Raw genomic sequence first — 19,717 nt, forward strand, 5'->3', positions numbered from 1 at the left:
TCTAGGTTAACGGTTTTTCTTTTCATAATGACTCATCCCATTTAACACAATTTGTAAAATTTATAGCCCTTTTTTTACATACTTCTCCAAAAAAAAAATATTTATAAATCATCAAAATATTTAAAGTGGGGATTTACGAGACAACTCACATTTGCCTCAGCTCAGATAACATTTAAGTGTGATAATATGCCAATCAACGTCAAGATCTTATTAATAGTCATCCAAATGATAACCAGATTCCTATGTTTAATACCAAGTATATTAACACATAAACATAGATACAATAGAATCTTACCATAACTTAATTTATTATCCTCACGTGTCTTATTTATGATAATTCTAATAACTAAATTACAAACTTTTATTGTTTAAGAAAAATCATAATTGAATCGAACGTTTCAAAATATCTTATAAATATGTTAGAACAACATAGTTTCAAATAATCGTTGTAAAACTAATATGTTTCCGAAACTAAACTTGTACGTTATTTTATAAAAAGTATATATATTTATTATTTTAAAATATAATCTTCTTTTATAAATATATTATCTGTCATATAGACGCGTGCTTGAATTATGACAAATATATTACATACCATTTTTTTTATTTTTTTAACATGACATAATATAACCATTATTATTATTTATACCAAACGTGTTATATTAATATTCTTAATATAAAAGTTTTGTTATCATATTTTATATAAAAGTTTACATTTTCTAAAAGCGTATTTATTTTTAATATTAATAGTAGTCATTATTCGGATAAACTATTTCAGTCCAAATATCGAGTGTATAAATATACACAAACGCACGAAATCGTCCAAGTCTCAATTGTACCCTTTTTATCACTCGATATTATCTATCGGTTTTCTAAATATTTATTAACAACATTTTGTCCAAGTTATTTTTTCGATAACAAAATTTATAGTAATCTTTCGTTATCTATCTTTTTCAACACTTAAAGATATAAAAGATATACCTCCTGCCGTACGGTTCGAGCCTATAAATTTGCTCAAAACCCGCATGCAATGCGATCCGGATATACCAGCGCGTTCTGTCACACCCCGACCAAAGGCGGCGGAACATGCTGAGGTGCAACCGATTGCCCAAATACACAAGACACTATTTAAAGTGACAATATTTGATCAACTCAATTTATATCATAAATCAATAAACAACACATCTCGTCCATATAAACAAATTTGAAAACAAGTAGCAATCATATTGTTCGTTTTATTAATGCCCTAATAGTCTTGGTAACGTTTTTCGTCAAGTCCTCGAGTCAACAAAAGTCAAACCTGTAACATTTCATAAAATAAAGTTTGTCAACACAAAGGTTGGTGAGCAATTCATAAGTTTGAGCATATAAGTATATAATAATAAAAAGCCACAAAACTTGTATACGAAACAATAAATAAAAGCCATAATTTGGATAAAATCGCTAATAGAATTACTTTAGCGACACCTAACTATAAGGGGATACCAAATAGTCTAGGATTTAATAGAATATCGTTAATTGCATTACGTTAACAACACCTTGCTACAAGGGGATGCCAAGTAATTTAGGATTTATAGATTTCCACCAACCAAAAGCGATAAACACGTAAGCATATAATCATAGAACACTATATCGAGCAAGTATTTAAGTAATGTATACAATCACGTTTGTGGGTTTAAGATTCTTGTATAAAGTATTTATTTGAATAAGTATTAAATGTCACCCCAAAACGAAAGATGGAAAACGTGGTATGAAAGTACTCAGCTCGATTGACGAATCGAGAAATAATAAATGATCGAAATGTAGAAAGCTTGCGAACGAAACGAACGAATCCGACTTGAAAGCTAATTGAAAACGAATAAATAATATTTTAACGAACTTGAACTTTAGTTGAAACTACCTTTGAAACATTGAACGAGAAGGTTCGGTTGTTAATGAGGTTACTGGTTAATTTGTTAACGATTAGGGTCTCATACTTAATTGATAATTAAAATAAGATAATATTATTTTATTGGGCTTTTATATAACTAAACCATTATTAAATAAAAGAAAGATAGGTTTAAATCAAGAGTTCGGTTTTATGAAAATGAATTGATAATAAAGCTTATAAAAATATTATTAATGATAATGATAGTAATGATAATAATAATTTTAAAAATAGGTTATATAATATATATATATAATATATATATATATATATAAGATAATGATGATAATAATATATAATCATACTACCAATTGAGAATTGTTGTTAAAACTAATAATAGTAGTAATAATAATAAAATATAATAATAATAGATTTATGAACTTTAATAATAATTATAATAATAATAATAATTATTATTATTATTATCATATGTGTCATATTAATAATAACTAATAGTTATAACATTTTAATAATAGTAGTATTAGTGATAAAAAATATAACTCGAGTGACGACGACGTTAAATGACAACTAGACCCGACATGGGTTTCGTTTCAATAAAACAAGTGGACAATATTAACAATAATAGAATTTGATAATATCACTTAATAATCATAATAATAATGATAATAATAATCATAATAATAATAATATATTAATTATGAAAAATAATGATAATGATAATAATAAGAATAATAAAAATTGTTTTGTTAATGATAAAAATAACTATAATAATAATACTAATAATAATTTTTATGTAGTGATATTAGTACTAATAGTAATAATAATTTGTTAAGTAAATACCAAATACTGGTCTAGAATGAGACTCGAACCCGTGACCTCTAGTTCAACAACTAACGTACAAACCAACTGGATCAAGATAACAATTGTTAATTAAACCCATAAGAAATTAATATACCTTTTAAATGTTTATATGGTCGTGGATCTACACCGGGAAGAACCCGAGCCGAATCCACCGGAGACGAAGGATAGAAGCCGGAGGGAGAGAGAGAGACAGAGAGAGTGAGAGACGGAGAGATAAAGAGACGAAGTGAGTGAGAGACAGAGAGAGAGAGAGAGAGAGAGAGAGACGGAGAAAGAGAGAGACGGAGAGAGAGAGACCCGGTATTCCGGTCGCCGGAAAAGCGTCCAGGAGAGGGAGGGGGTCGGCACGGGTTGGGGTCGATAGGGGTTGCAGAGAAGGTGAGATTGGAGGTGGAGCACGGGGCTGTCGCTCCGGCCGCCAGAGACGGCTGCCGGAAAGCCGAGGGTGGTGGTGCGTCGGAGATCGAGAACGGGGAGGTGGGGTTACGGCCGGTGTCGCCGGTCGCCGGAAAATGGCGCCGGAAAAATGAAAGAGAAAGAGAGGGGCAGCTGTGGTTGTTGAAGATGGGTTAGGGTTAGGGTTTGTATAAACATATATATATATATATATATATATATATATATATATATATTACATATTTTCAAAACACCCCCCTTAAGTTTCAATCAATGTTTAATGTGAGTTTAAAGGTTTGTAAAACTTATAATGACTTTATGAAAATCAGTTTGAACCCCTTATGTTTTTTTAGTGACACTATAAATGACGAACATTGATTTATTGATGATCGAGGTATATAATAATAGTATATAATAATTAATTAAGGTTCTAAAAATGTTGAGTCGGGTTTACATAATAAAAGTTTACAACACGAATACAATCGAGACCCGAAATTGACAAATGTACACGTTTGTTTTTGCGGCACGAACGTTTCTCTGGTCTCGGATCGTCCGTACGACACCTCAAAACCTACATGCAACTCGTTTTAAGAAACTGTTTTCGTTCTAAAATCTGACCAGTAACTTACGAAGCGTTTAACTCACCATCCAGACATATGATCAACTATTACTTCGGTGGAATCAAACATCTATATGTTAGGAAGGTTCACCGAAAATTTCACTCGATCCGATGGTTAGATCTCCGGCATCTGAATTTCATTATGGCTGTGTTTTCAGAATTCGCCCAGCGAACTGAACACGAAAATGGGTTGAGAAACCCAACATAGGCAACTCCAATCCACATCTCCATTGTTGAAAATGATTATATATAAGTTATGAACCCTCTATATAAAAATCAAGATGATCGGACCGTTAGATCTTTATTTACGGAACGATCTTTGCAGACATGCATAACTAATACAATCTGTCCAGATTTTAAAACTTGTTTTTAATAAACTTAAGCTCAAAATTAGGACAATCGGAGCTTACCATTGTGTTCAGGAGGTCGAAAAATGGTTTCGGGTAAAAGACGGACTTCGGCCGCCACCGGACCACCGGCCACCGTCGGCCGCCGCCGGACCGCCATCGGCCACCGCCAGAATTCGCTGTCTTCTTTCTACTCTCTCTCTCTCTCTCTCTCTCTCTCTATATATATATATATATATATATATATATATATATATATATATATTTCAGCTGAAAGAATATTATGAGTGAAAGTGGGGGTGGTTGGCCTTTTATATATACTGTTTTTAACGCATTTTGTGATCGCGTTTCGGTCTATCGCTTCAACGATCCCTCTACTTTAAATGATGTTATATTTTCCAAATATACTTTGTCAAGGTATTTATTCCGATCCCGACTTAAATTTGTCTTGCTAACTTATGATTTCCACTAATAATTATTGACGATCGTTATCCGGTGTCGGTTCTATGTTACTCTGAACTTAATAAAACTAGTTTAGTTGTTTTTTCCCAAAAAAAAACTCATTCAAACTTATGGTGTATATTTGATTTATTTTATTTAAATTACAAAGTTAAAATACGGCAATAGTATTAACTTTTACAAGCTCATCGGTGCATGTGCTTTAACGACCGTGTTCGAAAATACTAATTTGCATTTTCCCGCTTCGTTATAAGTCAGAATTGAGCCACGTTTTTGCTTGCTTTCTCGATATTTGATCCTCTAAAATATTCAAATGGATTCATCCCTAGACACTTTCTCAAATATCGAGTTGAGTATTTACACGTTTAACCGAATGCGTTCGTTTCTCCATTATTTATCACCGAAATTTCTTTATCCTGTCTCACTTCTCCCGTGTTTTACAATGTATATATTCCCTTCATTCTTAGCTTAAAATACTATATTTAACTTATGGGTCTTAATCTTCACTTAATCCAGCTAAACATGTCTTAATCTCGTTTATGGAATATAATAATACCTTTTATTTTACCGGGTATCACATCACCCGTCGTCACCACCACCACCCACCACCGCCACCACCCATCGTCCGCTGCCACCAATACCCGCCACCACTATCCACCACAACCCGCTTTCGCCACCACCCACCACCCTCCGCCATCACCACCTGCCACAACCATCCACCACCACCATAGTTCACCACCCACCATTCATCACCACCACCACCCATTGTCGGCCACCATCACCGTCCACCACCCACCACCACTACCGTCCATCACCACCACCCACCGTTCACCGCCTACCACAATCGTATACCACCACCCACTTCCATAGTTCGTATACCACTACCAATTATTTTAGCAGTCTACAAACGTTAAATGACTTTTATCTATTGTAATATATGTGATAGGTAACTAATTTTCAGCTTATGCAGACGATATCCATTTTATGAAACAAACAGTATTATATTTTTAGATTGCAGACCTTCAGACCACATCTTCAATTGCAGACATTAAATCAGATGAAATCAGATTATAGACATTTTTTGTCTTAAAAAACAAACAGCACCTAAGTATGATCATACGCACCCCTAACTACTTTAGCCTTGTGCTAGTAGAATATGGTCTCATTATCCGAGTATGTCGGTTGTTACCAATTAGAAAGGATCCTCATTTATTTATGATTTATATACCGCAATACTTGCTCTTATTTATAGTTTCATATACGATTTGTGGATTTTGCCTCATATATATATATACTATATATAATATAGGAGTGAGGGACCTCTTAAATTTTAAGAGGTACCACTCTTGTTGCATATTGTACAAGTAACAATACATAGAATTTTAAGAATGTAGGGGTAAAGTAGTCTTTGCATATCCAAATATAATATACATTAGTGGTCCTTCAACTTCAATCAAATTTTATTAATATATTAAATAGTTACATATTTCCTCCCTAATTGTTAACCAACTACCCCACGACATTTAAACGGCCGTAACTTTTTCACACGTTAATATTTTTTCTAAAAAATTACACCATAAAACGAGCATTTTATTATCTTTAATTTGAGTATGGTATTGCTATAGTTTATTAATTTTTAAAAAAACTAACATGTTACATGATTACCAGTTATTACCGAAAATAGGTCGGGCATGTTCGACTAATGGTGTTGGAACGATTTAGGGTTGGAACAAGTTAATACAAAAAGGGTTAATTTAGCTCATGCCGGCCAGGGTGGGTTTAGATCGAAAGGGTTAATGTCAAAACGGGCTTCGGGTTAAAAGGATTTTGGGTCGAAATAGGTTCGTAAAAAAGGATTGGGTTAAAAGTAGTTTATTTGAAATTATTGTTATTTCATCTTTGCTTCTTGCTTGTCGCCACCTGTTATGCACGTTCAAGCATCAGTTACATGGATGACATTGTTTTACATACCGGTTGCTCGCGTATAGGTATTATGCGGTGCGCTTACTGGCACCGGTTACACACCCGATGCCACATTAAATGCATACCACCGTACTAACAACGGTTGCGTTTCTACGTACACCGCTGCATCGGGCGGGCAACTGACTAGTATATATATATATATATATATATATACTCAAAACTATGAAACTGCTCACCAACATACGTGCTGACAAATATTATTTTTTGCATTGTTACAGGTTTGATTATTAGTTGATTGGAGTTTGAAGATGCTATCTTATTTTGAGACCGTTTAGGTTATTAGAAGAATGAACAATTAAATTCTTATATTTGGTGTTATTTTGTATGAACAAGATGTGTTACTTTTGGTGATTGAATGAAATTAATGAGTTGTTTAAAAATTGTCACTTTAATAGTGTCTTGTGTTCTTGGGCAATCCGTTGCACCCTGGCATGTTCTGCCGCCTTTGGTCGGGGTGTGACAAAATATGAGGTAACTAGGGATGTTGTTTATGGATATAATGATCATGGTATGGGGTATAAGCATGAGTATGGTAATAAGGTTGAATTCGTACATGGTACGATATCTGAGAGCGAGAAAGAAATTCAGTATCGAAATCAATTCAATAAGGATTTCTTTATTCAAAAAGACAAACGTAAAAAAACTGAGGAACCTTCTTGTTATAAGAATAATCCTAAGTATGCTTACATTCCAAAATCAGGTGTTGTTACATCTAAAGGCAACCAAGATGTTCTTAAAAACACAAAAACCAAAATTCCAAAATTCAAAATCTAAAAATACGAACTCAAACGTCAAATTATTATTCCAAAGGATCCTCCAAAACAACTTTCAAAAGAAAAGACGATACTGTTAAAAATGTTCCGGGAAAACCAAAAGTTGTTGAGATTGTTTATTAGAAAGATTGTGATGTAAAAAAGTTTGAAAGTTTGAAATTTTATGTGAAAAGATCCAAATCAAAGTTATATCATTGGATCATTAAGAAAAATGACTCACCCGATCAAGTTTGTTTTGAAAAAAACTCATGTTATGAAAGTTCGGATAACAATGTCATATCAGTCAAATCCGAAAGTTCAGAAAATTCAACGGTTTTACATGTCAATTATGGAAGTTCAGATTGCAAGAGTTCTGATTTAACGAATATGCCTGAAAATTCTGAAACTTTTGACTCGTGGGGGAGAATTATTGAAGATGACTTAATGATTGAAAGTTTTGAGAAACTAGTCTAAGCAATATCCGAGAGGGAGTCTGTTGAAGCATGAACATCTACTGCTTAGACACCAAGACCAAGCATCATCCAAGGGGGAGTTTGTTAGTGCAAAATGTCTAATGGTAGGTCTTGTATAATTAGAACGAGCTGAATTGTTAGAATTACATGCTAAGGGGCGTATAAGTATGGTTTACCAACGTATAAGACTTATACGACATATAAGTCTTATACGCCACAAACTTATACGGCCATAGGGCTTCTTGTATAAATACTTGTGATCTTGTCATATTTTGCAATTAATCTTTGGCAGAAAATATTATCACTTGTACCGACATTGTCAAATGAATATAGTGATAATTACTTGAGTTGACATGTGTTTTGTTCCTTTACTATATGTTTCCATCGTATAGTTTAGTATAGTAAACGCAACGTTTTCGGTCTGTATCGTATTGTATCTACATGTATACGATGACGTATTATGATCCGGCATCCGCTCTTTCAATGTGTTCAGGTACATTTTTTCAAGATATGGAGATTCAGAGTCTTAGACAAGAGATCGCTTGGAGATAGAAGATCTTTCTAGAAGGCTTATGTCAAAACGTATAGCTTAACCCGAAAAAGCCATGATGGATAGTAGAGCCTTTTCACATAGTTAGATTGTAGTTGAATTTCTAGCTTTGTAGTTGTATTTGACATTTGAATGCAACATTGGCCTAGTGTCTTAATATGAATTTGTTGCTTATTTCTGATGTGTTTAAGTTGGTATTTAATCGTCACGTCCAGTCCCTAGTCGGGGTGTGACAAGCGACGACACTTTAGCGGCGACCTGTCATCGCTAATACCTTTAGCGGCGACGTCTGGGTCTTTAGCGACGACTGTTGTCGCCGCTAAAGCGCAATTTTTTTGTAGTGGAAGGAGGTGAATAACCATACAAATCCAAGAAATGTGTTATGGTTGTATGAAAGTTGGTGTTATACCACCACTCAGCTAGTGATAACCACTTGATCCAAGGAGTATAAGTACTACGGGTCATGCTTCTCAAGTAGGACTCAATACATATGCTAACCACTTCAATTCGGCCGTCAGTTTGAGAGTGGTAGGATGTAGGCATAGTTGAATGAATACCATGCATTTTTATGAATTCTTTCCAACAACTACAGAAAAAAAACTGAATCTCGGTCTGAAACAATGGTCTGAGTCCGCCCATGTAACTTGAACACATGGTCTAAGAATAGTTGGGTAACTGTGGCAACAAAATAAGGATAACCCAATGGAATGAAATGCCCATATTTGGTTAGCATGTCAATAACCACAAAGAAAGGGTTTCTTTGGAAAACCGCTAACAAAATCCATTGATATGTTAGAAAGACATATTTAGGAATACGTAATGGCTGTAGCAAGCCAAGAAAAGCAACAATTTCATTTTTAGTTCTTTGACAGGTAGTGCATTCTTTGATGAATGGTCTGACTTGCTTATGTAACCCTTTCCATACGCTTAACTGAATAAGTTGTAACATCAAGGCCTAAGCCCATTGCATTAAAGATCTGAGCCCAAACATCAAGGCCTGAATAATAAATAATAAATAAACCGATAAACAAAAGACGCTTAAAACATAGTACATGTGGGTTGAATTTTGATATCATATGAACAAGTAATGATAATGGGCGTTTCAAAAGAGCAGGTGGAGTCGACACTAAGGTCAAAACTGGCTCCTTCTCATCTTGTAAGTAATCAATCATCTGCTCCTACCTCAAGATTTTACCTTTCCGTTATCATACCCATTTGACTAATATTATTTACTTGGATATTTTATTTGACAGCAAGTAATTGATACATCTGGAGGGTAAGTCTTTTTATATATCAATCATCACACACTTTTGCTTTCATTTGGGTTTAGGGTTTTTCATGCAATTTGGGCCGAACCTAAAATCAGAACTTCGGTTTTTAGATTTTTTAAACCGTTTGTTTCTATTTTGGGCCGAAAATAATGAGTTTAGATATAAATACTTTTATTAATTGTTAACTAATTGATTATTTACATTTGGCTAAAAGGATTTGAGTTACATATTTATTAAATTCTTTATAAATTACTAAAAATAAATAAAAATTTAGAAGTTCGGTTTGGTTTTTATTACATGAAAAAACCAAAACCGGGTTTTACAAAAGCATAAAACCAAATCATCAGTTTTTGTTTTTCAGTTTGGATTTTTCAGTCTTTTTCGGTTTCAGAATGTTTTTTTTGTTTTCTTGCACTCCCCTACAACGAATTAAGAGGGGGGGCATCTAAGGCCATCACCCAAAACATACAAAAGAATTGGGTCTCGGGTTTGTCAAGCAATTTCCTTTTTTACAATTTGGATTTGAGTCGTGTGTTTATGGTTATTTGTTGTTAGGTGTGGTGCAAGTTTCAAAGTGGAGATTGTTTCCGAACAATTTGAAGGGAAGAGGTTATTGGACAGGCATAGGTTGGTGAACGGAGCGTTGGCCGAGGAGATGAAAGACATTCATGCTCTCTCCATCACCAAAGCTCTCACTCCTGATCAGTGGAACAAGCCCCAAACTACTCAGCCTGTTGCTTAAAACACACCATTTCATATGCTATTTATGTAACAATACTTCCACAATAATAATCATCCTTTTGGACCCAACTGTAACCTTGTTTCAATCACTTGTGGTTTAAGTGACTTCTTTGATGGTGTGAATTTGGCAGATTATGATTATGTTTAGAGGTGGCAAACTCACGAGTCGGGTGGGCTGGATTGGGTCACAACAAGTTGAAATTATTTGTTTTAGTCCCAAGTGGTGTTAGACAAAAAACACTCTTTGTTGTGATTTAATAACTGGATTAAGGTTTGTTAAATGTTAAATGCGTTATGATTACAAATACTGTTCGTTAATGTTAGTTTAAAAATTTGGAGTAGAATGATCAGGATGTTGTATCGATAAAACTTAAAACCGCACTTTGGATTATTTCAAACTTGATTGATCTTGTTCCCTTTCACATAAAGTATCTTTCACGTAATAAGTATCTTGTTCTCTTAAGATAATAAGTATCTTAAGTCGACTATTTGACTTATTAGGGATAGATGACACTATTGTTTACGTGATTGCTTCGCTACTAAATTGTTTTTCTTTAATTGAACGCTTCTTAGCTTGATCTATGGGTGAGTAGAAAAACCGGACAACTATACCATAATCGGAAAAACCAAACCGATTGAGAAACTTGTTTGCTTATGGTTGTGCAGGTCACTGATTTTTTATTTTTTTTTTAACCGGACCAACATGAAAACCAACCTTTACACATTTTGTTATTTATAAGTAATATAGTTGCATGTCTAGAAGGTTTTGTTATATCTTCTTTTTTTAAACATAGCAATTGTCGTCCTTTTTTTCTCATTTATAAATTAAAATGATTGCTGTTACTATTTGAAATTAGCTTAAATTCACCGACATTCAATACCCACAGCTAGCCAAACCATTTTCCAATAGCTATATTAATCGAGCGGATTAACTATAAAAATCTAACCGTTTTTCAATAACTAAGTTAATCAAACAAATTAATTATAAAAATCTAAAAACCGATGCATTAACCAATACATTGGCTCTAAATTTGGTTACAGTCCATAACCGATCCAAATGTAGTCGTAGTCCATAACCATAACCGAACCAAATCATGCCCACCTTTAGCACAAGTGTCTAGGTTTATGTCAAGCATTATAAATCTTTTAAAGCTATTTATTTTTGCATTTACGTTTCTGTTTTTGTGGTTTTTGTTCCGAGTTATTTGATATCACATTTAGAAGCAAGATGGCTGCTGGATATAAAACTAGTGAAATAATTTTAATCAAGATCTTCACAAGTGTTGCAGAAGAAACAAAAACAAAAATGACCTGGTTGCTATTGTTTTTGATTCCTTGAATACCCCTTCCACAGCCAGTGCATATAGAAATAAATAGAACAATGATGAAACTAGGTGTGCACCGATCAACAAGCCATGTTCTGTAATGAAAGCTACCATATATACCAACAGTTAAAAATATGTACAAACACAACCCCAATATAACAAAACGAATATAACCAACGATACGACCAACTTTTATAATAGAGTACCGCTCGACTTTAAAACCAAAACAAGACCATCATTCTAGGGCTTACCGGACGTCCTTAACAGCATCATTTTCACATCCATATACACTTTGAGCTCCTCTAATGCATCAGATGTGGTCTTGATGCCAGAAACCCTAGAAGATGACATAGTTGAAGAACCAAGAGGTGGGTGCGGGTGGCGATCATGAATTTGAATCTGATTGAATGAATTTTCAGGCCTTGAAGCTTTGCACACGTTTTGTGACCGATTCAGGTCTTGTTGTAGAGGTGGTGCTTTTTTTAACATCTGAACAAGAGCACCAACTGCAGCATCTTGTGATTTTATACGTTCATGTGGTGTGCCTAGATTTCCTGATCGGTCAGATGAACAGGGTCTGGAAGATCATAGTGTGTTAAAATAAGCATAAATGGAAATGAAATCATAAAGAAAGGCAAAATTATAGTACCCGAATTAGTAAAACAAAGCGATAATCAAATACCCCCTCGAAACTTGGTATAATAGCATATTCGCCCAACAAAATTCATAATATCATATATACCAATTTTCAAAATACTCTTCCGTTGAGAAGGATATAATAGTCATATTATAAATGGTATTTAATGAAATGGGTAAACATGAAATTGTGTATTTTCAATGGGTATATTTGATATTAACTTTTTTGATTGGGTAAATATAATATTATGCAAGTTTTCAAAATTGCTACTGAAATTCAAAATGAAAAACAAAATAGAAAAAGAAGTCATGTTAGGATATGGGTCAATAAGTCAAAACACGTCAAAGTCGCCCAAAGTGTTTTCAATGCATAATACCTCCTGAATTATTTTCTAAAAGTGAATATTAATTTACAAGTGAGATAAAATAACTATTATTAGCATATTTGACACTAACTATTAACAGAAAGCTCGACCGATGGTGTTAAGCAAAATAAAGATCAATATTTAGTCAAAGTATCTCTTAGCAAATTAACAGAGATCTGAAATATGCATATCTGTAATGTCAACGATACTAAATAACATTCGCACATTTTTTATTCATATATATATGAATGATATCTGCTTAGACTATGACACGGGACAAATCTGATCCAAGTGACCAAAGAAGTCTAATTATAAAAAACAATCATTACAAATATTGATAATTAATCTTCCATATTTATGTTAATTATATGACAAAAACTTAGTTACTACTTTGCTAGAATAAGTATCAAACTTGTGGTAGAGATATCCAACATATTTTCGACAAGCATCTATTTCACCAGTCAAGTGATATCAAGGTCGTATTGCCATTTCATAGATGACATTGACTAATATTGAGGGGTTTTTGTGTATACTGTTTACATACATACATACGCATTAAATATATTGTAATCCAGTCATATGCCAACAAGCCTAATAGCTGACATAAGTTTTTAACAAGTGTAAATATTTAAATTCCTCCTTGACCAAACTGTAACAAGATTAATGAGACTTCTGTTACTAAACCTAACAGAAAACCAAACCATCGCTCGAACCGTCTTAACCACCAGCCCACCAAAACCAAACCATGAAGTCATGAACCAACCATATCCATTTGCTTGAACAATAACATAACACAAAATAAACAAAGTTTCTTCATACAACGCCTGTTTACCCTTATTTCTTGCATCTTACTAAAACAGTCTAGCAAATAAGACCTTGAAGTAGTGGGCCCCACAGTGTCACATGAATTGAATGAATTATCTGAACTATAGATACCTAATGAAGGAGCTAAAACTAACTAGTTTTTAGAACTTATGATTATATTCTACAGACTCAAATCGACAACACATAACACAACTAGCCTTTTCAACAAAAAAAGGATAAGCATAAGTCCATAAACGAGTAAATCTACAGAAATGAAAAACCCCACACTACCTAGTAACTAATATCACCTTCTAATCCCCTGTTTTTCCTCATCTCCTATGTAATGCTATGGAACAGAATATATAACAAGTTCACAAATCAGCATAATACTTTAACACCGTGCATGAAACAGGAACAATGTTATGTTTACATACCTGCTACCAGGATCCATTATGCCATCATCATCCAAGACAAAGGGGCCTGAAAAATCTGAGTCATCATAACTATCTTCAAATGATAACCTACTGAAGCTTCTAGAAGAAGATTTATGCGGGGAGTTGTTGGATGAAATCTTCATACCAGACATCCTTGCAATCTCTTCTTCCCTCAGAGATAACTAAATCATGCAAAATAACCAAATTAGCCATTTTTATGCATGACTCCATATTATAACATACTATAATCGGTAAACTCTGGTATATGTGGCCCATACAAATTACAATCCACTTTATCTTGCATTTCAGGAACTTTCTTATCAACCATGTCAATGTGGCTTTGAAATAAAATAACAAAAATCCCAACTTTAAAACAAGCAAAATACATAACTCTGAGCATCCGAAAGAATGAAATATCAGTCATGACAATGACAAACACAATCAAAAATGCTGATAACATCATTGTTTGTCATTATATTGATCATTAAACGACAAAATACGCCCACATTTAATGTACTTAATGCATTTTTGTCTAATTTGAATAGAACTTCCAATGATAATTCTTTTACATGGTAAGTTACAAAGATAAATAGAGTTATAAAAGTTGCATTTCAAACACCCTTGAGATATTTTGATCATATCTCATTTGAGCACAGTTCGAGGCGATTCTAGATCGTGAAGAAAGCTAACAGATAAATGCATTATTAAAGTACCTTTCCAGCAGTTGTGGTAATACTTGAGCTCCTCTCCACTAACGAAAGACTTGGTCTAATGCCTTTCAAAGGAGGCGAAAAGGGCAAAACTGTCTTATTGGAAGACAAAGGGGCGTCCCCAAGCCTAGAAGCAGGTATATAAACAGGTGCACTATCAGACCTTAAAAGAACCTTCAACATATTACTTCCAACAGGGGGTGACGGAGATGGAGACGGTGAGAAGTTAGGAGAAGGCGAATACTCATCATAACCAACATCTTTAACATGACCCTGAACCGGTTCTAACGAAGTGTATCTTGAACTAACAGGTGGTCTATGGCTGCCATACTTAGCCTGCAAAGTTCTTGATTCCGAATACGTTGGCGAAGGTGATGGCAATGCCGATGGCGGTGATGCTGACACCCTATTTGCATCATAACTCCAACTGTGTCGCCTTGCAAATGGTGAAGACAATGGTGAATATTGTGGCATCGAGAGTGAAGGCAGTCTTTTTAACGGGTCAGCTAACGGACTACCAACATAATCTGGTATAAACTGTGGGGACATCGGTGTGGACGACTCAGAAGCGGTGTCTGAAACTGACGAAAGATACAATAACGAAACACAAAGTTTACCACTAGAAGTATCCACAGGAGTGAACACAAACTGCTGCATTTCAGCTTCATCTTTACGGGTGAACGGCTCAACAGACGAAGACACCCTGTGGATTAAGCTAAACGACCGAATCTGACCCGACGAGTTTACCTCACGAAATACCTTGTAAGCAGGTAAAAGCCTAACAGTCACATACAACGATCTCAAAAGCAAAATCGACTTCTTGTATAACGCGTGTGAGCTCATCGAGTTTAATCTTTTGTTATTGTTTCCAGTCAACCCGTCTTTGCAGCCCTTCTTATTATTATCATACTGCACAATCCATCTCTCAATAATCTTTTCACTGGTTCCATAACTTCCATCACACCCGAACTCATTCCAAATACCAGGAAACCGATAATCTTTCGACGATAAGTTCCTTTCAAGTCCCACTTTCGGTGAGCTTCTGGCAGAGTCCCAATTACCCGGCCGCTGAACCAAAACGACATCCACCACCATGGGCTCGAGATTACTCTGGCGCCAGAAATCAATGTTTTCAAGAGCAGCAGGACAGTCCCTGAGAGCCAAATTGAACCACTTATCCCTAGGTCTCATACTCGAAGTGGACGAGTGAGGCGGATACAGCCTGTCAGTGTTGTAATTACGCGAGGACACGAACGGAGACCTGGACTCGAGTATGATATGCAAACTCTTTGCGAAGAATTCGGTGATTATCTGCTCGGTTTTCGCAAGCTCGGAGTGCGAAGAGTTAACAGACATGATCGTAAATAAGCTTTGGTTGCCCGATTAAACCCTAACTCGGTAATTAGTCTATTGCTTATAAAGTTATATACTCAAACTAATAATTTAAAATAAATGATGGAATCGGAGCAAAATTGTAAGAAAGTGAATAAGGTGTTAGTAGTAAGTATAGGATAATACGAGTAAAATTAAGAAAAGAAAAAAGAGTTTGTTAATAGAGTGTATTGATGAAGTTGAAATGGTGAGTTATACTTATTAGGGTTTGTGAAGGAGGATCCAAAGAATCGTCAGAGGAAGACGATGACTCCATGGGAGGGATCTTGGAACTTATATGGGCCCACTAGGTTACCTTTTTATATATTATTATCATCTTTATCCTTTTTCAAATTTCAAACTCCGCAGTTACCGTTTCGATACTGATCTTTCTGATATCGGCATCGAAGTCTGAAAATTCTTGATACCACACAATATCAATTCGGTACTGGTAGCATACGCAAAGATTTAATAAATACTGATTCTGAATTTCTTGAAAAACCTAATCTGTATAGTATATTGAATTTAAAGTTAAAAGGTTTGGGGTTAGTTTGAAAGAGTCAAAGAGCGAGTCAACATTAAGAGTGAACTTTACTCAAGCTTGAGTTGTTTACAAATCATACTAATTTTGAGTGAGCTTTTTTTAGCTTTTTTTTCGGTTGAATTTCGAGCGAGTTTCAAGCTATTGTTACTTGAAAAGTCTACAAATATGACATATTATAAATATTATCTTGCTAGTGTTGCCATTACCCTGATTGATTACAGTGTTTTGGTTCAGTATTGGCTCATTAGGCGTTAAAACTGATGAACCTTGCTATGATAATATTATGTGGTATGCTTAACCTGATATATTTATTAATGTGAGGTCAGTTAGATTCTTAATTACAGAATCCATCAGGTTTTTAATACATTAAATTTGATAAATGTTAGATAGACGTAATAAATGGGATTTAGGGGGGGGGGGGGGGGGTTTGTTAAAATTATTGATTGTTTTATGAAATAAGGAGTTCAAAATAATATTGAAAAGGCAAGTGCTTTTAATAATATGTCGACATGTTATAGCTAAGATGACAACTTTGAACATGTAAATTTATGCCATTAACATCTTTTAACAACATGTCGACATGTTACCTTCGTATGACACCTTATATAAACATGTAATCTCTTTGGTTTTATTTAATTGAGTTTTAGTCTATATAAAAGTGTATGATGTTAATTAATTTGTTATCCCTTTCGTTTATTCTTATTTATGAAATTAGGTCAAGAATTTAAAATCAAAAAATGGCAAGTTAGACTTATGACCCACAATGTGGACACAAAAACCAACCCATGTTCCCTCACGTGCTTCGTGATTCGCCACAATCCAAGATCGTATGCAACGATAATCCGAGATCGTATGCAACCACATTTCAGCAGTCCAGCATATTGTTTTAATATATGTTTTATCCCAAAACAATTATTATGTACTTGTGTGTCTCATATATATGAGTGGCAGTGACACACCTAAAAATTTTATTTATTAGGGGGGAGGGGCGGAATATTTTAGAGGTCGTTTGTCAATCGTTAACAATTTACTAGCTTCAGAACTCGTGTATTAGTTTTATCATTTTTTTATATCTATAACTACAATTATAATTTTAAAAATTAGTTTTTATGCATATCTATGTTTTGTTTGACACATATATAAATTTGTTAGTACATAAATATTACATATATGTAAACTTGTGATTAATATATGTAATCAAAAATATTTATATAAAGAATAATAAAACTACTCTTAAGTAATGTTAATGTATAAAAAAAATTAAAAAATTGTTTTGTTGTTAAGGGCTCCTAAGAGTTCTTAACTTTTTTAGAGTTCTTAAATGATATCAACCCTCATATGAGAATACAAAGAGATGTACATAAATACAAAATAAATATAGGAGAGTTAAATGAATAATTTAATTCTATCTAACACCCCCTTCAAGCGAGATGGTAGCGGACCAAGACCAAGCATCGAGCGAAAAAAGTCAAACTGAGGACGTGAGAGGCTCGTAGTAAATATGTCTGTAACTTGGAGCTTGGTTGGAACGTACTTTGTATGAAGTTTCCTGATGAAACCAATTCCCGTATGAAATTATAGTCAATATTAATGAAGTTTTCAACCTGAGCCCAATGCCACTGATGTGCCCACTTCCGAACATGTTGCCCCACCGGTTCAACCAACGGTCCTCCACTCACCCAATGGTAACCCGTTCTAAGGCGGGCATGTTTAAACCAAAGCACCAAGCCGACCTTGCCCACACGAAGAATAATGTGTTCTTATCCGCTCTATTCTCCGCTACTGAACCTAAATGGGTTAAATCTGCTGCCAAACACCCCAAGTGGATTGAAGCTATGAACAAAGAACTAGCGGACTTAAATAAAAATAATGGACATTGGTTCCTCGCCCAAAAACTCATAATGTTGTTGGTTCTAAATGGCTATATCGAACTAAGTATCGTGCGGATGGTATGATTGACAGGCATAAGGCCTGACTTGTTGCACAAGGCTTTAGCCAAATACCCGGTTTGGACTACTCTCACAAGTTTAGTCCCGTTGTTAAAGCTTCTACTTTTCGTGTAGTTTTTTTCTTAGCCGTTATACACAGTTGGTGTTTGCATCAACTTGACGTAAACAATGCATTTCACATGGTGACCTTAGTGTCCCCGGAGTATGGGGTGGCGTTGCTCACATTGTCGGGAGAGGGATTCATGTGATCAGCGGCCCAGGAATCAGCACACCAGTCGGGTCCCGAGGATGTAACGTGACATTGAGCAAGGAAAGATTTGGCCAAATCAGATTCTGAAAGTGTAGATCGAGAGGCATAGCTTGGAAGAGTTGGACTTGCATTAGCAAGATGACCATCTTTTTGACACATTTGACAAGGAGGAGTCCTTTTACCCCTTCCACGAGCATTGGAATAATTCCCACGGTTACACCGACCCCCAGAGTTGGAGAACTTAGAAAGTTCAGAGTTGAAAGCAACAGTGGGAGTGCTAGACCCATTAAGAGAGTGGGTGAAGAGTTCATGACTCTCTGCTAGAACTAGAAGATCACGAAAGAAGATGCCATGGGAGAGAAAAAGATAGACAGAGGGAGCAGAGTTGAGGAGGCTAATGATACCACGTGAATAATGAAAGGGCATGCCCCTGGATCACAACTATATAAGCAAGTATAAAAGAGGTTGCAAATCATATGAGAATACAAAGACATGCCCATAAATACAAAATAAATATAGGAGATTTAATTCTATATAACAATTACACACGTTGAGTTAGTTTTATGCTACAAAACTTTCGGGTTTGATGCAATGTTTCAAAACCAAAAAAAATGCAAATGTCGTACAAAACATTTCTAGTCACATAGGAATCTAAACTTAAGAAAAAAAGAGTTCTATATGTATGCAATGAAAAGTAAACCTGGGGACCTTTCAGTTTGTTTAACCCGTATTTTAGACCTCTCGCTATGGGGCGCGGATGGGGGAGTTTTTGGGGCGCCGAGGGCGGCAAACACCATAGAGGGGCGCGGTTGGGGGGTGGGCGTCGTGTGCCCGGTCTTTGCAACGGCCGACGCGGATGTGGAAAATCATGTGGGCCCTCTCTCCATCTCTCACACACACATACATACATATGTATGGGCACCCTTGGGGCATTAAACCATAACGGGACATCTTTGGGGTGGGGCTTCGATGCCCTCGGTGCTTACGTG

The 19,717-nt window shown here is 35.1% G+C and overlaps 2 protein-coding genes across 2 annotated transcripts; one reads left to right on the forward strand and one right to left on the reverse strand.

The window, feature by feature from the left end:
* Positions 1-9,383: 9,383 nt before the first annotated feature.
* On the forward strand, positions 9,384-10,365 carry LOC143634222 (protein BOLA2-like). The gene is made up of 3 exons (XM_077102369.1): positions 9,384-9,484; positions 9,582-9,604; positions 10,155-10,365. The coding sequence occupies exons 1-3, from the start codon at positions 9,416-9,418 to the stop codon at positions 10,339-10,341; spliced, it is 279 nt and encodes a 92-aa protein (XP_076958484.1). The 5' UTR covers positions 9,384-9,415; the 3' UTR covers positions 10,342-10,365.
* Positions 10,366-11,904: 1,539 nt separating this feature from the next.
* On the reverse strand, positions 11,905-15,970 carry LOC143634233 (autophagy-related protein 13b-like). The gene is made up of 3 exons (XM_077102376.1): positions 14,618-15,970; positions 13,905-14,086; positions 11,905-12,242 (listed from the first exon to the last, which is right to left on the reverse strand). Exons 1-3 carry the CDS (start codon positions 15,968-15,970, stop codon positions 11,906-11,908), a joined length of 1,872 nt encoding a protein of 623 aa, XP_076958491.1. The 3' UTR covers position 11,905.
* Positions 15,971-19,717: the final 3,747 nt, after the last annotated feature.

Source organism: Bidens hawaiensis, unplaced genomic scaffold (assembly GCF_021521415.1).
Source record: "Bidens hawaiensis isolate Kalapana, Puna unplaced genomic scaffold, B.hawaiensis_p1.1 tig00007035_1, whole genome shotgun sequence".
NCBI lineage: Eukaryota > Viridiplantae > Streptophyta > Magnoliopsida > Asterales > Asteraceae > Bidens > Bidens hawaiensis.